The 26,081-nt window shown below is 49.6% G+C and overlaps 9 protein-coding genes across 9 annotated transcripts; 3 read left to right on the top strand and 6 right to left on the bottom strand.

Annotated features, from left to right (window-relative positions):
• Positions 1-291: 291 nt before the first annotated feature.
• On the top strand, positions 292-1,010 carry Asppvi_006528 (peptide alpha-N-acetyltransferase MAK3; the record flags this gene model as incomplete). The annotated part of the gene is made up of 2 exons (XM_043302429.1): positions 292-702; positions 780-1,010. The coding sequence occupies 2 exons, from the start codon at positions 292-294 to the stop codon at positions 1,008-1,010; spliced, it is 642 nt and encodes a 213-aa protein (XP_043158364.1).
• A 523-nt stretch (positions 1,011-1,533) lies between these two features.
• On the bottom strand, positions 1,534-4,032 carry Asppvi_006527 (uncharacterized protein; the record flags this gene model as incomplete). The annotated part of the gene is made up of 1 exon (XM_043302428.1): positions 1,534-4,032. The coding sequence occupies one exon, from the start codon at positions 4,030-4,032 to the stop codon at positions 1,534-1,536; it is 2,499 nt and encodes an 832-aa protein (XP_043158363.1).
• A 464-nt stretch (positions 4,033-4,496) lies between these two features.
• Asppvi_006526 (uncharacterized protein) lies at positions 4,497-5,992 on the bottom strand (the record flags this gene model as incomplete). The annotated part of the gene is made up of 2 exons (XM_043302427.1): positions 4,497-4,868; positions 4,925-5,992. The coding sequence occupies 2 exons, from the start codon at positions 5,990-5,992 to the stop codon at positions 4,497-4,499; spliced, it is 1,440 nt and encodes a 479-aa protein (XP_043158362.1).
• A 597-nt stretch (positions 5,993-6,589) lies between these two features.
• Positions 6,590-7,500, top strand: Asppvi_006525 (uncharacterized protein; the record flags this gene model as incomplete). Its single annotated transcript, XM_043302426.1, has 2 exons — positions 6,590-6,766; positions 6,826-7,500. 2 exons carry the CDS (start codon positions 6,590-6,592, stop codon positions 7,498-7,500), a joined length of 852 nt encoding a protein of 283 aa, XP_043158361.1.
• A 650-nt stretch (positions 7,501-8,150) lies between these two features.
• Asppvi_006524 (SEC14 family lipid-binding protein) lies at positions 8,151-9,340 on the bottom strand (the record flags this gene model as incomplete). The annotated part of the gene is made up of 3 exons (XM_043302425.1): positions 8,151-8,780; positions 8,851-8,974; positions 9,099-9,340. The coding sequence occupies 3 exons, from the start codon at positions 9,338-9,340 to the stop codon at positions 8,151-8,153; spliced, it is 996 nt and encodes a 331-aa protein (XP_043158360.1).
• Positions 9,341-11,004: 1,664 nt separating this feature from the next.
• On the bottom strand, positions 11,005-13,530 carry Asppvi_006523 (Ras GTPase activating protein IRA2; the record flags this gene model as incomplete). Its single annotated transcript, XM_043302424.1, has 4 exons — positions 11,005-11,165; positions 11,240-13,079; positions 13,142-13,275; positions 13,341-13,530. 4 exons carry the CDS (start codon positions 13,528-13,530, stop codon positions 11,005-11,007), a joined length of 2,325 nt encoding a protein of 774 aa, XP_043158359.1.
• A 4,573-nt stretch (positions 13,531-18,103) lies between these two features.
• Positions 18,104-18,869, top strand: Asppvi_006522 (putative membrane protein; the record flags this gene model as incomplete). Its single annotated transcript, XM_043302423.1, has 4 exons — positions 18,104-18,299; positions 18,351-18,564; positions 18,623-18,756; positions 18,808-18,869. 4 exons carry the CDS (start codon positions 18,104-18,106, stop codon positions 18,867-18,869), a joined length of 606 nt encoding a protein of 201 aa, XP_043158358.1.
• A 233-nt stretch (positions 18,870-19,102) lies between these two features.
• On the bottom strand, positions 19,103-21,400 carry Asppvi_006521 (exosome nuclease subunit RRP6; the record flags this gene model as incomplete). The annotated part of the gene is made up of 1 exon (XM_043302422.1): positions 19,103-21,400. The coding sequence occupies one exon, from the start codon at positions 21,398-21,400 to the stop codon at positions 19,103-19,105; it is 2,298 nt and encodes a 765-aa protein (XP_043158357.1).
• Positions 21,401-22,676: 1,276 nt separating this feature from the next.
• On the bottom strand, positions 22,677-25,537 carry Asppvi_006520 (phosphatidylinositol N-acetylglucosaminyltransferase; the record flags this gene model as incomplete). The annotated part of the gene is made up of 7 exons (XM_043302421.1): positions 22,677-23,018; positions 23,082-23,161; positions 23,214-23,675; positions 23,730-24,864; positions 24,931-25,086; positions 25,221-25,313; positions 25,418-25,537. The coding sequence occupies 7 exons, from the start codon at positions 25,535-25,537 to the stop codon at positions 22,677-22,679; spliced, it is 2,388 nt and encodes a 795-aa protein (XP_043158356.1).
• Positions 25,538-26,081: the final 544 nt, after the last annotated feature.

Below are 26,081 nucleotides of genomic sequence, written 5' to 3'. Positions count from 1 at the left end.
TGTAGATAAAAAGAATTGAAAGTTAAAAGCTAAAAAAAAGAGGTACCCCAGAGCAGCGATGGGCATCGGAATCACATGGCAAGCAGGAACCCGGACGTCATGCGAGATAAGCGAATGCCTCTAAAGAAGTCTTCTCAGACCACCAACGTCCATCATTCGACGCAGCGCAATCACAAGCTACTCACACCCGTCCTTTTACCAGTTCCTCCAACTGAGTACTGAAAACAAGCTCCACCCTCAATTTCTTCTCCCACAACAACTCCCCCACCTCCTCCCCTCGATGACTCCGTAATGAGCCAGGATGTCTCTTCACCCGCAGAGCCCACAGCTGCTGCTGCTGCTGCTGCTGCTGCTGCTCCTTCAGACCTCCGCTACGTGCGCTACGATGGCTCCCACGAAAATGAATACGTCTCCGCAATGAGGCAGCTTATTTCCAAAGATCTCTCGGAACCGTACAGCATCTACGTCTACCGCTACTTCCTCTATCAATGGGGGGATCTGTGCTTCATGGCCATGGACGATACAAAGGAGAAAGACTACATGGTAGGCGTGGTGGTTTCGAAACTCGAACCGCACCGTGGCGGTCCACTGAGGGGGTATATTGCCATGCTGGCTGTGCGGGAGGAGTACCGCGGGCGAGGGATAGCCACCAAGTTGGTGCGGATGGCAATTGATGCGATGATAGAGCGAGATGCCGATGAGGTAGGTTTACGTGTGGCGCAGCTTGCAGCAGGAGAAAGTTGGAAGAAGATTGACTGACGGCATTCTCTATTGCACAGATTGTACTAGAGACGGAGATTACAAACACTGCTGCCATCAAGCTGTATGAGCGCCTGGGCTTTTTGCGGAGTAAACGCCTGCATCGGTATTACTTGAATGGCAATTCCGCCTACCGGCTGGTGTTATACCTCAAAGAAGGGGTAGCGTCCATTCGAACGAGCATGGATCCGTACGGAGCTCCAATTCCTCCTCCTGCCCCGGCTCTGCTGCATGAGAACGGCCGTGGGTGAGTTTTGCCAGCGGAACTCATGGCAACGCTTGTCCTAACATATTTGATGCATTTATGACACATTGGATGATATAGATGATTATGCCTTACCAAATTGAACATGCAAATCCACACTGAAGTGCTGTTTTGCTAGATGCCAACCTCTGGCTGACTTGTATGGCTCCCACCGATCTGTGATCCTCTCAGACTCTATTCGATTCATATCTCTATAAACACTATATACATTCCTGAAGTCGGGGGTGGAGGGGTGATATCTATTTACATGTAATGACAAAAGAGGTAGCTGAAGGCTGATAAAACCCAACCAATATCCAACCACGCACCTTACACCCATGACTATGCCAATTATCAGCAGTATGCAAGAATCCGCTCAACATGATATACACTTGGTGGGCTCCATAACCACCTAAAAAAAATATACAATGTGTAGGCTCAAATGATGTAAAAAAATATGCCATAAAAAGGCGGACTCCGGTGGGAAATGCGAATGGAACGGCAGGGCAATAGTGGACCAAAAAAAAGCATTATGCAGGGGCGGCGAAGAGATCCGCCTTGCGCACAGGTATGTGGATGGAATTCTGCATGACCCATTGCGTTGGTCTTGGGATGCCCTTCCATCCACGATCCATCACGGCGGCGGCCTCCAGCATGGTGGAAAAAGGCACAGACGGCTGGTATCGAGGTCCAATCTCGATATCACGCTTCACAAGCGCTGAGGCGAGACTAAGTTGCTTCGCACGTTCTTCCCCGCCTGGCTTATAACCGGACGCAAGATAAGCCACCGGGTTGTCGAGGTGTTCGTCCGGCACATTGTCCAGAATAGCATTGTCGAAGGGATACACGGACTGATCAAAATCAACACCAACAATGACATTGCCGGCACTAGTGCTCCAAACATTATCAATCACGTCTCCTTTGTTCCGTGGCACATTCCGTGCCAGTGAGGTCAGAACGGACTGCTTCATCTTGTATGTCACCTGTCTGTGCATGCAAGCATACCGCCATAGCACCCGACAGATATTGTAATTTCTGCCTTTGAAAGCAATTAGAAAAAGCATCTCCCACGCCTTTTTGTCCAACTGCGTCTCGGGATGATCTAGACAACGAAACATGTATCGAAGAGCGCACTGAATATCAGAGCGAAACAAGGGCAGGATTGAGTTGACTGTGGCGCTGTCGAGCGCAAAGCCTTGCTGCTCGCATATTTCAAGCAACCGGTCAATTGCATCGTAGTCTCTCAATCGCACGGTGACACTTAACATCTGATTGATCAGACTCGGGGAAAACCAGTTGGCCCCGTATGTATCGATAATCATATTAAAGAAAGCGTCGACACTTTTACCGCTTTGTAAATGCGCCAAGAATGTATCTTGTATCGTTAAATGCAATGCCGTCCGCATCGCACCAGAGTCCGACAGGTAACCCTTCTGCAGCATAAAATTGACAAGACTTGCTTTCGCATTGGGGGAGACGAGACAATCAAGGAAAGCGAGCCAGGTGTAGGGGTTCGGTCGAATGTGCATTCGCGACATGGAGGTGAGGAAACCACGAAACACCTGGATGTCCTGTCTCTTGGCCGCGGATTTCAGAAGCATATTAAACGTATCAACTGTCGCGACATGTTCTGCCCTAATGAAAACCGCGCGAGCATCGTCCAAGATTTCATTGTCGAACAGATATGAAAGTGCTCTATTCAATGCTGCGGTCGAAAAATGCTCGCGGTTTGCGTCATTTTGGAAAAGAGCGACAAGCGCAGCAGCCACTCGCTCACGGTGATGAGTACCCGGTTTTCCTCTAATGACTTTTGAGGACGGCCGAGATCTGGTCAGTTCCTCCACATGTTCAGCGAACTCCCTGATACTCGATATTTTGGCAGACAAATTGAGAAGTGTGTCCAGTGGCGCAGGTTGCTTGAACGCCTGGTAAAAGTCCCAGACACCTCGGACAAGTGGAACCGGGAGATTCTTGCGTCGCATGGCCTCGATGGAGGGGTAAACCGGAACGGGGGGCTTCCTTATGTCGACTAGAGGATCACCCTGTTCCTGTAGCGTTTGCGCCCGCAGGAGGTGATCCCCGACCAATTCCACACTCCGCTTCGAACCTGACAAAATGACCTTCCTATACTGCCCTTCGCTCTCTAGAGGGTGCAACACATGAACACGGCACCCGTTGCGAACCGCCACATACCAGACATTCTCCTTCATCGCCATGTCCGTGATGCCCGCCATGAGCGCTACTGTTTCCTCCGGTATAAGGAGCTCCTTTTGCACCGGCCCCTTCTTGGGCCACAGCCGAGACTCCTGTTGCATCTCTTCCAAAATGTCTCCCACTCTGGTCCACCGACCCCATTTATCCCGTGACCCATGGTCCCTGCCCATCCGCGAAAGATAAAGCCTATATCTTAATTTTTTCCGATCCCTAATCGACAAGCTTTCCATGACTCCGATCGCTTTGTCCTTGGCCGGGAAGTTCGTCATTGACGTTGGCGTGTTCGTGAAGATGTTGAACGGCCTCCGGTCCTCTCTTGTGGCATTCGGTGACTTTTTGCCCGGTGCCTCCGATGCATGCAGCGATGTTGACGACTCGTGGTCCGCACGGGTGCCCGTTTCGCTCGGCACAGTGTCATGGCTTTCACCTTTATGGCCGGTGCTTTCTATTCCCCGTGATTGCGTAGGTCCTATACTCCGCGTATGCTCAACATTTTTACGCCCGGGCAGTGAGCCAGCTGGCTCGGCAAGACCGGTCTCGACAGCGGAGTGAGTGGAAATCCATCGCCGTGTGAAAATGCCGAAGGACGATTTCCGGTGACGAGATGACGCTCGGAGGACGGGACGAACTGAGCACAGCGGATCCTTTCCGGAGGGAGTATAGTTTATTGACGATGTTGATATATCTTTTCGCAAGGTCGAGGTAAACCAGCCAGGGTAGAGAAAGAGTAAGGGTTCTTCGGGGCCAGCGGCGACGTTGTCCAAGACAGCGGATAGACCACGTCTTCTCAGACACGGATGGCCGCGCGAGAACATATGGCAGGACACAAACAGATTCCCAGAGGCATGTGAGATTGATTCGTCAAGAGAATGTGTCTATGTCGTGTTGTATACGCACGCTGGTAGAAATTCGACTGGAGGTCAAGCTCAGTCTGGAAGTTCAGGAAAATTGCCTGCGGTGCCAGAACGGCAGGCGGTGGGGTTCGGACCGCTTAAGCTTCCTCTAGGCGGAGCATCAAAAGCATTGCGGAATTAACGAATCTCAGCTAACCGTCGATGATGTCGAATTGAATTATTTAGGGCTCAAACAAGAAAGGTGTCTAGGCAAAATTTTTGTGCACAGCATTTTATTATTTAACGCTTGAACTGGGGGTACTAGACGCTAGAAGCAAAAGAAAAAAAAATGGTATCCAACGCTCAACAAGCTGAACACAACCCTCGACATGCTGTCACTTACAGCAAGGTAGCTGCCTCTCCATCGAAGGACTTACATCCAGGGGTTAGGATGGACGGTGTATATGGCCTTCAAGACCAATTTCAGCCGCCTCGGGGATACCCTTGATCTGTCCGCCATTGTCGATCGGTTCGAACGAAGACCTTTTGGAGCAGTTCTCCAATAGATTATGCTTTGAGGCAGGAGTTAAGTTCATCGACTCGTGGTGTTCGGAACCTAGTAACTCGGGCCCCGTGATATGCCGTCTCGCTGTCTCTGCAGCTTTCGTGAGGTTGTGTTGCTTGCGCCGCCTCTCTTCGGCGTCTGTATTGTCTTTTCTAGCTGCTTCCTGCGAGAGGTCGTTGATGACATTCTCCAAGTGGTTGAGGAACTGCCATCTCGAGTTTTGGAAGACAAACATCGACATGATTTCAGGGATCTACCCGGTAGTCAGTGGACTATTTATTAGAGATGAGAAACGAGTGATTGATATACCTTGTCATCCAGGTAGAGGAGCTCTTCGCCCCCATCCTCGATGAAACGCTTCAGAGCGTCTATCTTCTCACGATCAACAATGGCAGCCTTCAGGGCATACATTAGTGTAGGAATGTTGCCTATCTCTTCCAACGGAGCCTCCTCTTCCACTCCAGTGGTTGTGCGGCGCACATTCCCCGACGCCGCTATTGAACTGGCGGCTTTGCTTTGCTTCCGCACAGAGTGAATTGTAAAATAATCCTCGTTCAACATGTGAGCCATCTCGAATCCCGAGCGTCCACGATGTGTCTTCTCCACAGTGCGCTTTATGCGCAGCCTAACCCATCGTCGTCTTCGAACAAAAGAATGGAACCAGGGATGAGACCCATGCCAGGCTTTTGAGCTAAACGAGAACGAATACTGCCAGCCCTGGTCGTCGACGTCGCCCGACATATCGACATACCATGACGGCCAAGCCCATTCCCAGCTTGGGTCTGGCAGCTGGGCGTTGGTGATGTTAACGGGGCTCTCGCGGAAGTCGTGCGTGACCCAAGGGCCAGGGTCGAAATTGAGTAGCGAGCTGTGCGAGTACAGCGGAATGCCGAAAAAGAACCAGCCGCGCTGATTCTCGTAGAGAATGTCCAATTCGCTGACGGAATGAGTCCCTTTGGTGTCATTTTTTGGACCGTAGCCCTGTTGTTGGTGAGGCACCGCGGAATCGCGCTCGCCATTCGTTGAGGGCGCAAAATCCGTCGCATCGATGTCATGCTGCTCGATCGCGGCTTGAGACGGGCCAGCTAAAGCGCTATCTCCAGATATGATATTTGCATTCGTATTCACATGAGTCAATGGATTCACCGATGTTGACGGCATTCTGCTCAAGCTACTGTCGTCCGAGAGCCTCAGTCGGTCCGGCTGCCATTTGGCATACTTTCGTCGCTTGAGTTCACCGCGGATGGACACTCTGCTGAGTCGCCTGGAGCCGGTTTGCGATCCTGTAGCCGAGGGGATTTGAGACAACGCCTCTTCATCGGAGCGACCTGGGGGACCGGTATGGTCGGCGAGGGTAATCCGGCGAACGTCTTCCATGGTAATGATGACTCCACGGATTACCTCGATATTATATCAGAATTTTGTTGCAACAGGCCTCCAAGTTTGTCTTGGCAGGGCACTGTAACATTATCGTAACATGGTATGGCAATCAATGTAAGACAACAGCAATGAATGGACGTAGATGAACGCGGCATCCACTGAAGCCTCCCGACGAAAGAAAAGGGATGGGAACAAACAGCTCTTATAAGCTGGCAATCCAGAGAAAATAGGACAAAGAAACGCAAACCTAGTACCAACTCAATCCCCGACAAAACTTCGCAGATAGGACCAGAAATTGAAGCAACAAACAAAGGGGTAAACGTGCAACGTTCATGAAGCTTCCAAGGCCGCAAGCTATATAGAGATCTCCAAAACCAGATCGATGACATCGTTGCGGGGCCAGGATCGACATGTTGCCTTAGGCAGAAAACACTTTCTCTTCAAGCAATGCTGCCTGAGGCATCAAATCCTCAACACCTAAAATCACTATCGATAGGCACCCCGTCCGACCAGAGTAAATAATGATAGAACATCCCGCACCGCGTCCACCAGCAACAAATCAACAGAACTACCAACCAAGCAGCAATAATAAAGATGTCAACCCCTCACTACCGCAAAATCGAGCTCCAATCGCCCGCAGACTTCACCTATCTCTACGCCAACACCGTCGCTCTCTCCCGCCAAAAGCTCGATCTCCATCTTCCCCCCTCGGCAAACACAAGCGATGGACCAGATCCCATGCGAGAACGCGTGAAGGAATTGGTCGACCAGGTACTACCTCTCTTCTCCCCTGTGATTAATATGTCAAACTCTAACAAAATGAGCCGTAGTACATCAATCAAACATTCACCACCGCCTCCGCCTCAATCAGCATCAACGGCCTCGACTCCTCCTCGTCACAGTTCCCCTTCCCCGCTGCGTTCACGCAACCAACAGAGACAATCGAGTACGAGCCCTACGACACCGAGCTCGCGGCGCGCGTGACATCGCTCTACGCCCAGCTGGAGTCACTTACCACGACAGTCGCGCAGTTGAGGCGGGATGCGCCGGCGCGTGCGGCGAAGGCGTACGCAGAGCAATTGAGGAAAGCTATCGAGGAAGACGAGGAGGATACGGGCGAGGACGAGGATGTTGATGGTGACGACGGAAATGAAAACGAGGATGGAGATGGCGAGTGGGAAGAAKACGTCCCTATGCCTGATGCGGATGCACGAAGCGCAACGGCGCAGAACGGATCACGCAGGCCCCGCCGGAGACCCTCGAAGTCGAATTCTGCGCGGTGGAACTTGCAGATTCCCCTCGGGTCGGAGCATGAGGCGGAGCGCTGGCGCAGCAGGGAGATGGCGGAGGTTTATGACGATGCGTTGCGGACTTTACTCCGGCTTCAGGGTGAGGCAGTCCCTGGCGAGCAAGTCGAGAGCGGGCCGGATGGGAATGCGCTGTCCTCGACACTGGGCAAGGCTGAACGAGCGGGTCGGGCTGCGGAAGTCGTGGAGAAGATGTGAGGCTGAAGGATTTCCCTATTTTCGTTCTTTTTCCTTTTTCTGGTTCTCGGCGATATCCCCCTGGAAGGTTATTTGGCGTTGGAATAAAGGCTAGTGTTAAGGTAGTGATACCAATCTCGTTTACAAACATCATTTCTGCATTTCTCATCGGGGCCTGCAAATGCCGGTTTGGTTTGGTTAGATCAAAGTAAAAGTGTACGAGAACGTGCAGTCATTTTTTTGACTACCCATAGTCAAGTAACCAGGTTCCAGACAAGATAAACACTTTATATTCAACCCTGCAATCCGTTATCACCCTTGTCTCCATCTATAAAAGCACCGCGCCACTCCGTCAGAGTTGTTCACTATCTATGTTTGGATATTGAGAAGAGGAAAAGAGATAAAACACGTCCCCGGTCGGCCCTACAAGCCACTCCGCCAGGGTAACATTCGACCAGTTATTGATTTTATGCGATGTTCAAATGCGATCAGAAAGGACACGGTCGAAGGCACAAGGAGTGTGACTGTCCCAGGGATGATTGATAGAGACAGCATTGGTGAAGAACACACAGGCCGACATGGATGATAGCTGAATTCTTTACCACATGAATCCAAGAATTTATGTATGCAAGGCAAACGAGAAGCACAAAAGAGCAAGAAGGACAAATAGCCTACGCTACGGGCTCAGAGCCCTCTTGCGCGGCAGGATCCTTCACCACAGGACCTGAGTCTTCATTTTTCACGACATTCTGTTCCTCCTTAGGCAGAGCCCACTTGGGCGGCTTAGCCCACTCGGKCTCTTGCCAGGGACCCATATCGCTGAGCTCACAGCCTCCAGCGCACTCGCAGGTACCGCCGAATTCAACAGGGAGGTTCTCGGCAGGGACCTGCTCCAGCAATTCCTTCCTGTAACCGGAACCAAGGACGTGGATCTTCTGCACGGTGACGGGGTCGAGGAATCCCTTGACGACGTTGAACACGCTGCTGAAACCCCAGGGGGCATTGATCAGGTACAGCTTGCCCAGGCGCTCGGGGTAGTAGTTCTGCGAGATGGCGGAAGCCTGACGCACGTATCCGTACACGGAGGGGACGCTTGTGATTCCGACGCCTTTCAGGTCCATTATGGTGCAGCAGGTCTCGAGCAACTTGCCAGCCTTGCGCGAGCAGGCGGGCAGCCGGGGGTCCGCGAGCTTCTCGTACTCGCACACCAGGTTCTGCAGCATGCGCTCGGCGGTTGTGATCTTGTACATGGCGTTGAGATCGATCTTGCCCAACTTCTCAATGTAGACAGGGCGTCCATCCTATCCGACAAAAGTATTCATTAGCACGTAGATGACAAACCACCATCTAAGCACCCCAAAATTCGCCTACCTTGTCTGTCTTGTGATAGTATTGAGGGTAGTACTGGAAGACCTGGGGCTTCTCCTTGTACTCGAAGGTGCGAACGAGGTCGTCGGTGCCGAATTCTTTCCGCCACTTCTCACAATCGATGAACCTGGTAAAAGCAACGAATCCACGTATTAGCCGATGGAACAATGATCGGCATCCACAGTACAAGGCCAATCGGCAGAGACAAGTAGCCCTTGAGAACAGCAAGGCGGGACGGTCAGCAAACATACATGGTCTTAGCGGCAGCCACATCAAACTTCCTGGCTCTCAAGAAGCGCAGCATGGTCAGAGTGTCCAGTCTGTCCGTGTATCCCAGCTGCTCCAGCTCACTACGGAGCTGCTCAACCTTTGCATCCTGCTCTGGGGTAGTGTGGCCAGGGTGGCCTGGCTGCGGTTCAGGCGCAGTGGTCGGGAAATCATAGTTGTCATATTTCGACGTCGTGGCCGACTGGTTCTGAGCTACAGCAGCCATGGTTGCTAATATGGTAGGATGGAATTTGAGAAAAATACAAGGTGAAGAAAGTTATGGAGACTTGATATGGAAATCGAGGGTTGGTCAAGAGCTTTATTAAGAAATTATTGATCGAAAAGGGGAGGGGAGTGGGGAAATAGATAGATTGAGGGAGGCGGAGTTCAGAAAGTATAAGATAGTCGACTTTCTTGATTGCTTCAACGGTGGCAACTTGCAGTCGAGTGAGAGGAGTGAGAGGAAAATGAAGAAGATTTATGTTGTAGATAGATCAGAGCATAACCACAGATGGCTAGAGTTTGGAGGAGAAGGATCCAATTGAGCTGGCCGAGGGATAAGTCTCCGTCTTCCGTGCTGTCGACCAGCAAGAAACGGTCAAGGAACACGATACTAAGGGAGGGCCTCTAAAACGCAGCCGCTAGCGTATTAAGAGGGGCAGGCGAACTTCTTGACAAGACAGAAAACTTGCAGACTACGTAGACAAACACTACGAGATCCACCAGTCTACAAAGTGTCGGTCTGCATCAAAAGGCAGGACCGTATAGATACGTTATCAAAGTCTTAGGTAAGTATAATGGCTAAGAGGAGGACCATTTCCTCCCATCAATAATATAGTACCTAGTGATACCTACTGACCTCCTGTGGGGCTGCAAAAAGCCACTTGGCTGGTATTTATTTTCATTGAAAACGTGGCTCATACATGTAGAGTTCATGAATACTAGATAAAGATATAGTTACATATTCACATAGACGGTCAGAGCTCATTGCACCGGCGCGTCTGTGAGACACATTGTCCCAATCAGAAGCAGGTCCATAGAGGGCATTGGTAGTCAAGGCCGGAGCACAGATCTGACCAACCCCAAGACACAAACGACCCAGGCAATAGCACATGGTCCATCCAAGCTAAATCACAATGGAGAGTAGGGTGTCATTCAACAAGACACGAAGAAGAAAAAGACAAAAAGACACCAAGCCGAATAAGCTTACAGGCAGCGAAGAGACGCAGGAAAAGGCCAACCACCCGGTATAAGGCAAGATGGGACAGCAGATGCAACTCATACCGCCAAAGAAGATTCAGAAACAATATAGTCGTGAAACAGTGGTGTATCAAGAAGCATTCACAAAATATCAATCATCCAACAGGTATAAACGTCGCAAGCAAAAGACAACATACAGTGATAACAGCGAAATAAAAAAGCCAACATGACAAAGTCAAGCCCAGCTATGGCGTGTTCCCGAACCAGCGGACATCCATAACCAAGGCGAGATATTTGCTCACCATATTACAAGGATGTTCCCGAGTACCAGCAGGATAAGAGTATAAGGTATCAAAGCCAACAAGTCATAGGGTATCTGAAATTCGTCCCCTGCTCGAACGTCTAGCCCCATACGAGGGACGTGCATTGAAACAGGGAACGGAGTAGAATATCGTCCATCGCCGTTTCATAACGCGGAGCAGGTCTTCTCATGTCGAGCCCGCGCCCAAACTGCCTATAAGCAGCGCGCCTGAGATCTCGCCCTCCTTCGTCAAATGGAGAATTGTAACACAGCATGGCCTTTAAAACGAAGGATTTAGAGTTTCTTCAGGACGTTTGCAGCCAGCCATCTGCTCCATCTCGTACACATCGTAATATCAAATCGTCTGGTAAGACACTGCGCTGATCATCTTACCAACCCTTCTTCCGTGCAAACCGCTTATTAAGAAGCGTGAGCACTTTAGAAACGTTAAATTGGACATACTCGAGATCGAGATCTTCAAGGTTGTCCTTTTGCATCTCCAGCAGATCGTCGAGCTTGAGATCCAGCTCCAAAAGACCTCGCGCACGACCTAGATACATAACACATGATCAGCCACCGCAGTAGAGTAAATCAACACAAACGGACAGCTGCAGCTGTACTTACCTTTGTAATGAAGACTGATGACAAAGGTGCCGGGGAGAGGGCTCTTGAACATGAAGTAGATGTTGGCTCGCCGATTTTCCGGTACGTTGCTCTTCCGAATGACACCCTCCTTCTCGAGTTGCTGGTGGGTGAACTTGTACGGTCCCAGCTCCTGGTGCTTTTGTTGTTTCCGCTGCTTGCCCTCCGACTGACTGCGAACGTTGTGCAAGTAAGATTTGTAGGTTTCCAACTGGCCCACCAGGTACGCGTTGTGGTCGCGGATCGTTGCGAAAACTTCCTCGAGCTTCTTTGTCTCTTCAAGGACCTTCTCCTTCAAAGAGCCAAGGTGGACTAATTCCTGCTCCACCTCATCTCGCAAAAGACTGAAGTCGTCAGAACGGTCAATGACGCCCATCTCCTGTAGCTGACTCAACAGCTCCATGGTTCGGATGCCCTTTCGCACCATCACCGCATCGTTCTTCAGAGTGGCTGCCGCCTCTGCGATTCGATCCAGCCGAAGAGGCCGTCGGGCGATCGCCGAGTTCGGAGGCAACGATCGCAGAATCTGCACGAAAGTCGATTTCGCTTCCATGAAAAACACTTCCTCCTGGGTGATATCGAGGGCCGCCGTCAAATCGTCAAGAGCAGTCTCCCATCGACTAAATAGAGGAACAGTGATTGTTCGGTTTTCCTTTCGCGGGACCTGCGCGGGTGCAGCTCCCAGTTCTTGTAAGAGCTCGTTGAGGTGAGAGTGCTGATCCTGTGCCAGAGCCAGGCTGTGCTTTTCCAGCAGAGCATGAGTAGCATACATCTCATTCAGAGTAATCTGCAACTCAAGGTCGCGCTTGGAGAGAGCTACATAATTATCCATTTCCAAGCTCTCGTAAAAATCTTGGACTTCACAAAGGTCCAACAAGAATTTGTTGACACGCTCCTTGTTCTGCTGGATGAAGGGCTGAAGCTTAGCCATGTATGGCTCCTTGGCATACGAAGGCTTGTTAGCCAAATTCTGGAGCATTTTCGCAATCAGTGTAAGGGTGCGACGAGGCTTTTCGGTCGGAACGGATTCAATAAGCATGTAGGACCGGGGGGTGACAATAGCGGGATTAATGAATCGAAGGAAGAAGAAACCGCCGATCAGTGTGCAAATAGTCTGATCTTGGGCATCCGGGTATTTGCGGCGAGACAAGCTCCGAATCTGCTTGCAAATCCATCTGATACCGTAGGGAGCCTCGTCCACGGAGTTAATAATTGTCGTCAGGAACCCGTTCGCAATGTCGGTCAGCATTTTCAGCCGCGGCTCAATGATAGCCTGTACCTGTGCGTTCTCCGCAGCCACCTCGGCTGTGACTGACTTTGGCAGATGACTGGGCAACGAGCCAGTTTCCTCTTCAATTCCCCTCACCATGTTCTCGTATACTTTCAGAGGATTGATCTCCAGATCAACATCGCGCAGCTCAATTAGAGCATTGATCTGTTCCGCCAGCACTTGCTTCAAGTAACTTTGGCCAGGACCGCGACGCGTGTAGGTGGTCATCATGCGAGAGACAGGTGTATTTTGTCGCAATAGTGACGAGTACTCGGGGGTGTTATCGAATTGGTAAGTGAGAACAGACTGAAACATGGTCAAAAGAAGATGCTCTTCACGGCTCTCGTACTGGTTTCCGTAGATGGTGAACATGACGGTCTGAAGAAGGGAGTCGATTTCCGACATGGAGACGAGTCGACACAGATGAGCGATGTGCCGGGGTTCGGACTGCAGAAGAAATAAAAGGTTTCCATATTTCTGGGTCTTCTCATCATTGGGGAAGAAACCCTCTTGAGGATCTTCGTCATCAAGGTGGTTTGCAACTTCGTTTTGCTGCGAGAGATGTGAGCGACCTCTCAAAGGCATCCAGTTTATGGGGAATAATAACAACATACCTCTTCGAGCGCCATCCGGTTCTGAATGAGCAAAGCTATCCGAGAGTCCAGATATCGGACATCTTTTTCAAGAACGAAATTCTTCTTCGACTGCGAGGAGATTTTCGCTTTGAGTTCCCGTAGATATTTTTGAGCTGTTCCAGAACAGATTAGAAATCTGAAGCTGTAGATTACGACCGAGCCAATTGAGGTAACTCACCCTTCGCCAGATCATCGGAAATTTCAAGATCTCTGTCTTTTGCGGACATGGAAAGGTATAGCGCGGTGACGGACAGCCGCTTGGACTGGCGAAGAGACCGTGTATCGTGGGACGACATCGTGTTCTGGCGGGTGACGGGTTGGAAAGAAGAAGATGAGGACGTAGATGCTCTCGACGCCGGTTGCAACATTGTTGCTACAGACATATTGTGAAAGAAAAGCTATGGTGGTAGTTGTGCTAAATAAATCCTCACAGACGGACAATCGCACAGATACGCTTGCACTTATATCGAGGAGAGTCCAGCCACTGGGCGTGAAGACACGTTCGGATCAAAGATCACTGGGAACCGCCAGATAATTGTCGCTGGTTGGATCTTAGATGTCAAAATTCAGACCCTGATCATCTATGGTTTGAGGTGTGGGCGCGCGGCACGTAGCGAAGTCTGCAGATTATACTCCTTATCGCAGGTATCGAAGAGGGACCTGTCGGAGTGAGCGAAACGCGATCAATGGAGACTGCCCAACGGATTATGAATGTCGCAGACGTTTTCGACTGTTGATATATTAGGAATAAATTGAGGGTCGACGGTTGTACGACTTTCGAGCGGAGCGTTGGAGCGCTAGCAACAGAGGGATCGATAGTTTTTCAAGAAGTCAGGGGCGATCGCGGGGTCCGATAAAGCAATTGAGACAGTTGGAGTTGAATTGTCTCAAGCGGAGAAGTTAAAAAGAATGTCGAGACCGTTGGTGTAGGAGATGGTTGGGAGGGAAAGAATATGCACAGTAAAGTAGGGAGCGCAAGGATGGATTGGAAGAAATTGGTGAGGCCAAAGCGATAGAGTATTAAAACAAAGTAGAGAAGGGGCGGCAGGAAGATCAAATATTAGATGTATGCGAATAACTTAGCGACCGACAGTGCCAAAATTAAAAGGAGGGTACAAGTCCGTATAGTATTAGTTGGATAATAATGATATCAAATAATGTCGATGATGGCAAGTTTAATGGATATTAAGAATCAGGAAGCAGGAGGGGTTACGGAGGAGCGGGAAGGAAGAAAAGTGTCAAATAAAATAACAAAAGAATAGACGACTCATTTTGGGTTTAGATATGGGAGAAGCAATAAGAAGAAAACAAAAGAACAAAGGGAAAAGCCGAAAAATAAAAAAAAAAAGAAAAAGGGAAAAAAAAAAAAAAGAAAAAGAAGGAGGGGAAGCCAAGGCACCCTCGGATGGGGATTTCTGATTTTTTGGCTCAGGGATAGTACTAACCATCCATAATTGTCGATACGGTGGAGATAGGCATACCTTACCATGCATTAACGTAAGAGACTGAGCGCCTATGCATATGCGAGGAGATATAAGGGCTCAGGAGCTGTTCAAATAAAAAATAAAATGGTTTAAATTCCTCATGCCATTAAGCAATAATCAGTCGAGAAATGTCCATGGGGGGGTGTGATGATGATTGTTCCTGGCTCCCCATAGGTACCTGGTACCTGAGCTTGTACACTCCGTACCTGGTTACAGAAAGTTCAAGACCAATGGATAGGACCCAGCAGTTTGTTCCGCCTTTTCCTGGTACTTGGGTCTGCGCGATGAATATTCAATATTTCCTTTGGCAATTAAGAGTACGTAGCAGATATAGGTTAATAGGATTTCTCATACTCCGTACCAACAAAAATAATGTTAACTTAATTCATATATAAGTCCATGCAGGTCATGCCATTCGGCACCTGAACCGGCATTCCTCCGCAAGAAATCCTTCGAAGTAGCCAGATGTTGATGATGTATCTACAGAGCACGAAGGTGATGATTAATTTTTCAAGCTTAGGATGATATGCATATACGACTAAAGTACGATCTCATCATAATCCTACTGATATCAACAAATGTTCTTGTCTTCTGTAAGCACAGTAGACTTGAAATATCCAAAGTGATCGCCAGGCTTTGACGACTAGACAATTGGCAAAGTTCGACAAATTTATTTGTCCATTGTTTCACTCTATGCAGGGTTGATGTTCCTTGTTTCCTGACTTCTGCCTTGGGTTCTTTGATTCCATTTTCCCTGCCTTTCAAGGGAAACGGTTTGTATCACCTGCCCTGCTTCGGGCATCAGATCAAGGAGATCTTAACAATTCTACGGTGTATTTCAAGGCAAGTTTATCCGAATCAATGAACGGATGATCATCTCCCGCAGTCTTATTTTCTCCTTTTCCAGAGCCTGACGTTTGAAAATTGAATGGCACCCACTCGATGCAGGACGACGCAAGGGGAATGTCTCCATCCACCGCAGGCTGGAGCCACCTGCCGCACGCACCTGAAATGTCGGTAGACAGATGCTGGAGACAACCCTCGAGCTAGAGTATCTAGGTATCCAGCCTGTGCGTACCCAGCGAATAACAATGAAGAAGGTAACTAGTCCTAACTTTCTTTCCCCTTTGTGTGCTGGTGAGGATGGAGTCTATCAAGTAGGTACAGAGTCGGAGTAACGGAAAATTAATAATAGTGGTAAATTATGATTATCATCATGGGGCTAAGTTTTACCCCTGGCCCAGTGCGTTAACCTGTGACCAGCCGCTACTCCCAGATCGCCATCCCTCAAACTGTAGGTCAGATTAAAATGCGGTCTGTCAGACTACCATTTAGCACCTAGTGCTTGGAGACCTTTTGAACATAATCATCAAATATGATGAAATTGTGTACAAAGTAACTGTTTGAGAATTTACTTCTCATCTCCCAATAATAATAATAATAATAATATTTGTTGATTGGATATTTTAGCTGGTTGATAAATAATGATAACTCCCTGCAGACTCCTCAGTAAGGAAATGTGGAGTGGCGGTTAGATAGTTGGAGACAGAAACGACCTGGACTAAATGTCTCAGAGACCATGTTGCACATTTCTTGTCCGAGTCTTTGCCTCCAGAGGTGTCATATGCAAATGTTATCATTGCAATGCTATCAACAGCATCATCATTACATCTGCTAGAGAGTGTAAAACCTGAATTCCTGAGTTCATTCCTCAGGGATGCTGATGGTTTTCTGCCATGTGTGCTTGGATCTGTGGTGCTCATTGGCTCCGCACCATTCTAACCTGAATCATGGCTGTCTTACTGCATTGGCCCACCGTTCTTTTCCCACCCCCTCTCCATTACGAAGTGCCTGGGCAGGCACTCCATGATGGTTGCTGATAAGAGTCCTTATCAGAACACTTATCTTGCATTCCTGGTATTCTTGCTTTTGGTGCTAATGTAGTCTAAATATGAACTAGAAAACTAACTCACAATCAATCAGCTGGCGGCCTGATCAATAAATATAGAATGTTGTCTCACAGAAGAATGGGATTAATCCACCGATTTTGGTTTTCTCAGGGCAAATAATGATAGTGCTGGTACCTGACTCTTCCAACTGTGGTGTGACCGCACTAAGGCCTGGAGTCCCCTGGAAGACGAGGAACTAGCGGGTTAGTGCCCTTGCTAAGTATCCACCTGATCAGACTGGGGCCTGGTACCTGCGTCAACAAGTCGACAGCATCCGCAATTATTTTATTTTTATCTTTACTCCTACAGAATGTGCACTAAGAAGCTAAACCACCGCGTCTAATGCTTCAACGTCAAGAATCCAACATCAACACTCGTGATCCATAATTGGGAACTCTGGTGTGGTTTTTTGCATATTCATTCCAGGAAGAAGATTCCGAAGACTCGATTTGCTCATCTCTAATACTTCCAAGGCTTTTTTGTTGCACAGCTCGATATCAATTACATCATGACCATTTTTTAGAGGATGGTCAGAAACTAGTCATGTGTGTAAACCGACAACCACGGATGTCTCAGTAGACGATCAGCTGCGTAATACCCCATATTCTTACCGAGTACTCTGTACGGAGTACTGTTGTCTCTAAAGGCGGCTATAGACATGCAACTGTATTTGGTCATGGACTCGCATCAGAAGACCACTAGGTATGCATCTGTCATTCAAACGTATCGACAGTTCAGGATTAATCCTGACAGTAAATGCCAGATCCTGGTCAAGTGACCTGTAGATAGACTCCAGCCGCTGCATGACATTGCCTCCAGACTAAGGTCTTGCGCTGTGTAAACTGTAAACTCATGAACCATGCCACAAGCACAGACCTCACTTCCACGACCAAGACACGAGATCTTACCTTGGCCCTGGGACCCTCAGGACAAACTTCGTATTCTAAGAGCTGAAGATTGGCCGCGTCCTCAATCCTGGTTCAAACGGAGTGACGGTTGATGGCAACCACGGCACCAAAAGTGCAGCTCTGCTGGGTGATGGGACGGCGCACCTGGACGTCGGATCGAGCTCAGACCTCATGCTAACTAGGTGCTACTGCACTCCGCAGCAGGCTTGTGCAGAATAAGTGTCGCAAGTATGGGGTAAAAAGCCATAAGCATATTGCTTTTGCATGCTGTGTCTCTTGCTCTATTGAACTCTGTTTCTCTCTCCAGACGTCTATGTTCCGTCTTCTCATCTATCGCATCATCTACGTATTGCTCTTTCAATGGCACATGATAATCAAGACGGAAATATTTGAAATATCATCTAGATTGATCCTTCTCTATATCTACCCCATACTCTGAGCATTAAGCTACTGGTGCTGACAAATATTATCACATGCATATCTCCCCAATAATTATACATCAATGTTAATAACATCAACCAGTAACAAGTTGGTACAAGCAGACCAAATCAAAGAATCGGTCACCCTCAATATACACATCTCCGATCGTAAACAAACATCATGTCAATAAAAACCACCTATCTCCTCCTCTACAACATCCTCTCCTCCACCGTCTGGCTCCGAATCCTCCTCGGCGTCATCGCCGCACTCCTCTCGCCAAGTCACCCAATCCCAAATAGTATATACCCTCACCTCGAGCCCCAGACAAGATGGACCCAAAGCCTCGCCATCGTAGAAATCCTCCACGCCGCAACAGGTCTTTTGCAGTCCTACTCCAACTCCAGGCAAAGCTAACCGGAATACACAGGACTCACCCGCGCCCCCGTCTTCCCGACCTTCACCCAGATCTTCACGCGCTGCGTCCAAGTCTGGGCCGTAAACTACCAGTATCCCGAGGCTACGGCTCCGTCGCCCGCCTACCCGGCTCTCCTGCTGGCCTGGTCCGCGGCGGACGCGGTCCGGTATGCGTATTTCGGCTTTCTTCTGGCGGGGATCAGGGTGGAGGTTGTTAAGTGGTTGAGGTGAGTGAGATTCGTTTCTAGTGTCGGGATAGCAATGACTGATAGTCGATATACGTAGATACTCCCTCTTCATTGTTTTGTATCCAGTTGGGATTGGGAGCGAGTGGTGGCTGATGTACAAGGCTGCCKGTGCGACGGCCAACCCCATCGGGGCCGGGGTTTTCTACTTTTGCCTTGCGCTATATGTTCCTGGTGAGTTTACTTTTACTCGGAATGACTGGGAATAAACAAGCTAATGGTTAGGCGCTTTCATGATGTACTCGTACATGCTTAAGCAGAGGCGCAAGGCTTTGAAGCTTGAGTAGTGGCGTCCAGCTCGGATTACTGATAATGATATATATATGCACAGATCAAGGACAACAGATTTCAGATAAATACAAGGCGACTTCTTTTTCAAACACTATCGGGTATCGCTATGCACAGAACCAGAATAACCCATATCACAACCACCAAAGGATGCATCCGACGTCCATGTGTCCTAGAGAATGAAAGATAACCATAGGCGGAGTACGAAGAGGCAAACCGCCCTGCAAGCGCATCACCGGAATGTAAACGCCTTCCCTGCGATCTCTCTCTTGTGCTTACGGGCTCCTGCAGGCGCCTCCATTGCCTTTGCGTATGGGGCGAATCGCTTAGAGACCCGGCTGGGTGCTGCCTGCGCAGGCTGAGCGTGTAATACCGACTCGGCAGCTTCATAGTTGAACGGTACATCATCCTGTGTATCACCTTCGGGCTGTGATTGCGACTTGTTCTTCTTGTTCTTCTGGCGCTGCTTTTTGGACGGCTTCTCCGAGGCATCGGCCGATGATCCAGTCTCCAGGTTAATCTCGTCCAACTCAAGCGATGGTGCAGCCTCGGCTTCTTCGGCTGCTGCTGCTTTGCGTTTGCGCGGTCCACCGAGCTCCTTGACAGTGAATATCTTCTTGCTGTCTTCTTCTGGTGCTGGAGCAGGTGCTGGGGCAGGCTTCGGTGCTGGTTTGGTATCGCCAAGCTTCTCGCGAGCTTCGGATACAGTCCGCGGCATGGGCGGCAGGGGAAGAGACAGTCGAAGAGCCTCCGCAGAGGCGATTGCAGAATACTCCGGAGGCGTAAGCGGCTCCCGGACTTCCAGGACAGGTCCCCAGAACTGAGAAGACTCGTAGCGCGCTGCAGTAGGGTACTCAATTGCCTCGTCGGCGGGGGGCGACGGAAGACCCTTTTCTGCGGCTTGAGCTGCTGTCGTTTTCAATGGCCGTACGACGTCGCGCCATTCTGGTCCCGTAGCCCCTTCGATCTTCGCCTTCTTAATAACCTCCAGGAGATCCGCTGCTCGGTTCTTGGCAATGGGCGTCATGGGAGATAATGTCCGGTACAAAGTACCCTGGTCGAGAGGCATGGCTTGGGCAATCTTGAAGAGAATGTGCTTCGGAAACACACACTGAACGCCCTCATCCTCTTCCCTTGCCACCTCGTCGCGCCACTGGTGCACTGCCTTGAAGACGGCGAACTGTTCCTTGCTCAGAACGGCAGGGTTGCGGTACAGATAGTCATACCATCCCCCTTGTCCTTGTCCCGTAGCAGCGTCGTAAACGGGGCGCTCGTAACGTTGTAAAGCTTCGTTTTTTGACTGTTCCAGTACATAATCAATGAGATTGTGGTCAGGCGTCGAGTTCTCCAACAGCTCGTTGCGTAGGTAGTCGTAAATATAGAGGAGATAGTGAGTATCGGAGCGGGCATAGTCAAACATTCCTGACGGAAGAGGACGGATTCTCCAGTCGGCCATCTGATATCTCTTGTCTGCTTCGAAGTTGACAAACTTCTGAAGAAGGAACTTCAAGCTCCGCTTTGGGTAGTTCAAGGCACAGGCGGCGTGGTAGGTGTCGAACATGCCTACAACGTAGAGGCCAAGATCTCGCTGAAGCCAGATAATATCCATGGACGAGCCATGGAGGACTTTGAGAATTCCGGGATCCGCAAAAACCTCATTGAGAATCTGAAGTTCTTCTCTCCAAGGTTTTAACGTGTCAACAACCCAATCCTTGTCCCGAGTGCTAATCTGCATCAGAGAAACCAAGCCATGATACGAGTGCACATCGTGATGCTCCAAATCAATAGCAATCTCTTTTGCCGACTTGAGCTCGCTCAACATCTCCTTCACTCCTTCCAGAGTGTCCACGAAAGTCGCAGCTGTCGACTCAAACGGCTGGTAGTTAACGGGAGGAGAGACAGTATAGGTCGAATCCGGGTACTTGGCAGCGCGGATCTCCGTTTCGTACGGATTCCTATAACCTTGCGCAGGATCTGCCAACTTTAAGGAATCATCCAACGGAACAATGGCGTGAGGCTTGATTCGAAGAAGAGGCTTGAAAGGGGAGACATCGACGTTATCGGGAGGCCGCTGAAACAACAATTGCGGCTTGGGGATCTTCGACGGGCCAAAATCGTAAACGGAGGGGAATTTGGTTGAAGCCTTTTTGGCGGCCTTTGCTGCGCTCTGCTCCTGCTGCGAGGGGCTCAATTTCTTGATGACTCCCGTAAATTCATCGAGACAGGCGTCTGCCCTCTCTAGCAGCGCATCGATAACGTCGACAACACCGCGCCAGTTGTCTTCGACAGAATCTTCATCGTGCAGTTTAGGTGCGGGTAAATCCGTCCCGGCTGTGGCAGCCTTGAGAATCGTCGAGGTCAACGACAAGATCCTATCACTTTGCTCATCCAAGGATTCCGAGACTTCGGCGCTCGAAGTCCGGTGGAAACTCAGATCCTCTGCAGAGAGCTGCCCAACGGTGCGCGTCATCTGCACCAGACTGGACGTTAACCGTTGCTGAAACGGTGGGAAATCTGCCGCAGACTCCATGATTGTCAATTTATGTCAGAGTCCAAAGCCGAACTAAGCCAGGCAAGAGACGAAGGGTCAAGAAATGTAAACTCGCTGGAACAGATAATAACCATAAAAATTCAGGAAAGCTCGGAGGTGGAGAAATGCGCCCGCCGGAGGGAAAAAACACTGACCGCCTACCGTGATCAGTCTAGCCGCGGTATCTCGGCGATCTTCTCCAGCTACAAGTTCTCGACTCCAAGTATACTGGTTCCATAGACAATCCCATTGACAGCGAGACATTGAATGCGGTGAAAGAGAGGAGGTTCTGAACATTCCAACCTCTTTAAAATACATAAATCGGTCCAGACACACTAAGCTAGCTCACCATGGCAGCTTCCATAGCCCCCGAATGCAATGACCTGAAAGAGTATATTTCCCCAGCTACTGCCACCAGCTATCACAGACAAAGAGCTTGAACTGACGCCCACTAGAAAGTACGATACTTGTTTTCTGAAGTGGTACAGCGAAAGTACGCATCTATTCTCTCCTTCTAGCAATGTAAATAATGCCCGCTAACCACCACAGAATACCTACGTGGCAAAACCTCATCAAATGAATGCGAAGAACTATTCTCAAAGTACAGATCTTGTCTACATGTATGTCAAAGCAGACTTCGTAAAATCTCTGCGATCTAGACTAACTTTTCCATCAGAAAGCGTTGAAAGAAAAAGGCATTGACACCATGGTCGAAGAGGCGAGAAAAAGTACAGCCTCAGAGAGTGATGCTGACTATCTCCGGAAATCATGAAGTGACGTCGGTCATTGGTCCCCTGCATTGGGGACGCTCTCCTTCATCTCCGCTCCTGCAGGCAACATTTCTTGGATGCTTGCCCTCCATGACTAAGTCGGGAATTGCTGCGACTAGTATTCGGCTTTCCTTGGACGGTTTCCGCTCAAAACCCCGCTACCAGTTCTATGGCAAATTCATGTGTGATGGCTTGAACATATACTCGAATCTGTCTATCTGAGCTATATATATCCACTGATTGGAAGTGGCCTGTCTTCGAGAACGACCGGATTCTCTAATGTATAATACTTTGACGACTTCCTCGCATGCTTGTACCTTCATTCATTATGTACTCATATCCGGAGGTTACGTGACGTTTCCGAGCGAAATGCTAGCCCAAGTTGTTGATCGGAAATGATCCTAAAGCATCGTGTGCAAGCACTGAGGCAACCAGACCGTGCAACAGACTAGGCGTTAAATCTCTTGATTATATGCGTCATGTCATATTATTTACATTATTAAGCATTAATACCGGTGACCCCGTCGTCTGACATCTCCTTGCGCAAACCCCGATGGAACCCTAAGTAGTCCATTGGCAGCCGTGGCCCCTCCCATCGAAGAAGAGCCACTGCTACCACTGCCTGTCTTTCGGGGCTGGGTCAGTAGAGACCACACCTCTGCCATACCTGCCCGATGCGCAGGGAGCATGCTGTACTGCATACTGTACAGATTACGGCGGTGGATGGGAGGCACGAAACGGCCAGTGAAGAGGCAGAAAATCACGCGCGGAGAAAGATAGTGCTTCCGAAGACGATGACCGAGTTGGAAGTACTGGTCAAACATGGCACGGAGAGGGAGTGGAATCGACTATCTCAATCAGGACTTGCTCTGGCAGTAGATCCAATGGAACGATGAATTAAGTGAACATACCTCGAGATGGATGAAAGGCATAGTGGAGTACGGATGAAGAGACTTGTCCTGCTCCTCACGTAGTTCGAAACGAATACCACCTCACATTCAGTCAGTGACTGCTGACCAAGCAGATGAGCAAAACCAACATACCTGGTAACCGTCGGGAATCCTTCACGCGCAGCATCAACGCAAACAGAGGGAAATGGTTGAGAAAAGCCAGACATGTGTCAAGTGCCGCTTTTAGCGAGATGATCAACATTCTCGCGGAGGCAAACGTTAGATAAAATACAATCACAGTCGGCAGAAGGAAGAAGAGAACTGTGAAGAGGATAGTGCCGAGCAGAAGCTGATCAAGGTCGTAATCACACGAGTCTATCCGATGCCGAAGGACGTTGCGCTTCTTGCCGCGGAAGAGATGAAAGAGAGATATGATGATAGTAAGCTGCCAATTGAATATGCGGGCGGACGCAACGTAGAACGAGTAGATATGCACAGTTAGAATGGAGACCAGATCTGAAAAAAGGGCGATCGGCATGCTGGCTCCAGCGAAACTCGAGCATCCAACGACGTATATGATATGTGGGAGGTAAGGCTGTAGATTCGCAATGCAAGCTGCTCCATAATTAGCGCGAGAGAACAATAGGTCTAGTAGAAGAAAATGCATACCGGCCCAGTTCTCAATGACCCAGAGAAAGAGGTCACCCAAGAATGCAGCAAGCTCGTTATTAAGCTTCAGCCCGGCCGGCCAGTCCATCAACCACGATATAGTCCGCTGCAGTCCTTCTACTGTCCAGCCAGTGAGGACACTGTTGATTTGGAAAGCCACCCAATTGGCGTTGTCGATGATGTATGATCCCAGCGCAATACCGATGATCACATCATTGGCAACGAGCCACAAGCTGTTGTAGAAACGGATGTAATCCGGATGACTCGTAGTAACACTCTCCCAGTCATCCTTCCTCTGGCGCAGCTTAACGTACTGTATCGGCCAGTAGCAAAATTGCTGGAGTCGAATGTCGACCTGCTGAGCCGTCGCAGAGATGTCCTTCAAGGCAGCTGCATCAGGACGAGCTCGCCACTCAAGTATCTGCAGAACAACCTCGGCAATCGTACGATGGAAGACGAGGCCGATGATGAAAATACGAGTGGCCACCGGCCAGATCCACTGCCAGAACACATATGAGACCCCGAGGACAACGAGGTCCCACAGAGTTGTTGCAGACTCGACCACGCGTTCCCCCACGCTCATACTTCGCTTAACTCGGATCCCGATCAGATGGCTATTCTTTTCCATCAATTTTCCCATTTCATAAGCACAATTGACCTGGTTGATGATGAGAGGTAGTGCTTGCTCCTTAGGCGAAGGCATATGTTTGACGACTGTGTGTAATTTCAGCTTCTCAACCAGCTTATCCCGCGCTGCTCTACCCCGCTCCTCTTCGGCATCGATGGTCGCAGGTACAACCTCTGGTTTATCGGCGACGGACACTTTATCCCCCAGAGCAAGGGAAATCGGATCCAGGGACATGTACTCCATCCTGGTTGGATGTGGACGATGGAACATGATAACCTGGACAGATATATTCGCCTCCGGGGGACAATATATCCGAGGGACTTTACACGACGGATGCGTTGTCACATAGAGATGGGCCGGGTTAAATGCCGATGGCGGGTCTTGTGGATTAGCTGATCCCAGAACATGCATCGTCGATCTGCCACAAAGCGTGAATATCCGCGCAATCGGATGAGGGCTGTTGCGAAAGAGGATTCCAGCACGTAGTGCATTGTCGACATTTCGAGGCTATCACATGAGTCAACCGTCAGCTCCCCAAGCTGACCTGCCGCTCGGGCCAGAAAGTTAACTTACCTCAACATCTTCCAACACTGTGAGGACGAACAAATCCAGTTCAGAATTCCTCCATCCGACAATCACCCCCGGCGATGAGGACCGAGGGAGGTCGTATGGCCAGAATACCCGTAGCAATCCATCGCCCATGAGCATGTTGTCATCCTTCGATCCGGACTAGAAAGAGCCTCGGCGGCGTAGTTGTTCGCGAGCGGACACACCCAGATGCGGCGGGCGAGGGTGCTACCATACAAAAGGAAGCATCAGCATACGATCACTCAACAGCAATTGACTCGGACAGGACCACTTACCAATTCAGCTTCCTTTGTCGCAAGATGGTTGATCGGAAGGACCAAGAGGAAGAAGAAGACCGATAGCAACAAAAAGCCTTTGGCTGTTCGTGTCTGCGAACAAGGGTTATTAGCTCAATTGTCCTCGCATTTGTGGTCCTGTGTCGGCAGCCATCAATTCCAGGTAGGAGCGGTTGCGCGAACCGAGACGCACTCACCACGACACCGTGATCCCATGCAAAAATGGCCAGTTCGTATAACCGCGTAACAAGATCCCACCTTGCGGTGATATAGCCCGCTACGAAGATACCGAGAGTGAGGATTGAAAAGGGGTGCATGAATCCAGAGTCGTTTAGCGTTTCCGCCTTTGTGATTTAGTCTGCGCGCATCGTTGAGGGGAGATTGAGAACTGGTGATCGGAGTAAATTCTAGTAGCTGGGGAGAAAGAGCGTCAAGCCAGTTCTTCGCGACAAGATACCAGACTGTCTCGTCTGAGATTCGTTATTGTGTCGTTGCGGTTGTTGCAGTTGCTTGTGTAGAGTACCACATCTGGCCGAGATACGGAGTCCTAGGAGCCGAGAGCGGTTGTCCTCCATAACTCCGTGCTAGTCTAGAACCTGACCAGAATAGGTATAGCTGCAGCTTATCGGCTAGTAGCTGTGTGGCCGAGCAATGGCGCCTAGTAGAGGGTCCGTCAATGAAAGACTGTATTATATTCCAGCGCGAACTTGATCAGAATTAAAATCTACCTAGATTCCTGGTATTTGAGTTGTTGATCTCTTTATACAAAGTAACCCATGCATATTGCTGGAGTTGCCGCTTTAAGAAGGCGAGTTGGATGAGTCATGTGATGCGCTCACTCTTATTGTTCTCTAGCTACTT

The sequence above is a fragment of the Aspergillus pseudoviridinutans genome, assembly GCF_018340605.1.
Source record: "Aspergillus pseudoviridinutans IFM 55266 DNA, scaffold_4, whole genome shotgun sequence".
NCBI classification, from domain to species: Eukaryota; Fungi; Ascomycota; class Eurotiomycetes; order Eurotiales; family Aspergillaceae; genus Aspergillus; species Aspergillus pseudoviridinutans.
Note: the sequence above shows the minus strand (reverse complement) of the source record. Positions and strands in the feature narration are given on the sequence as shown.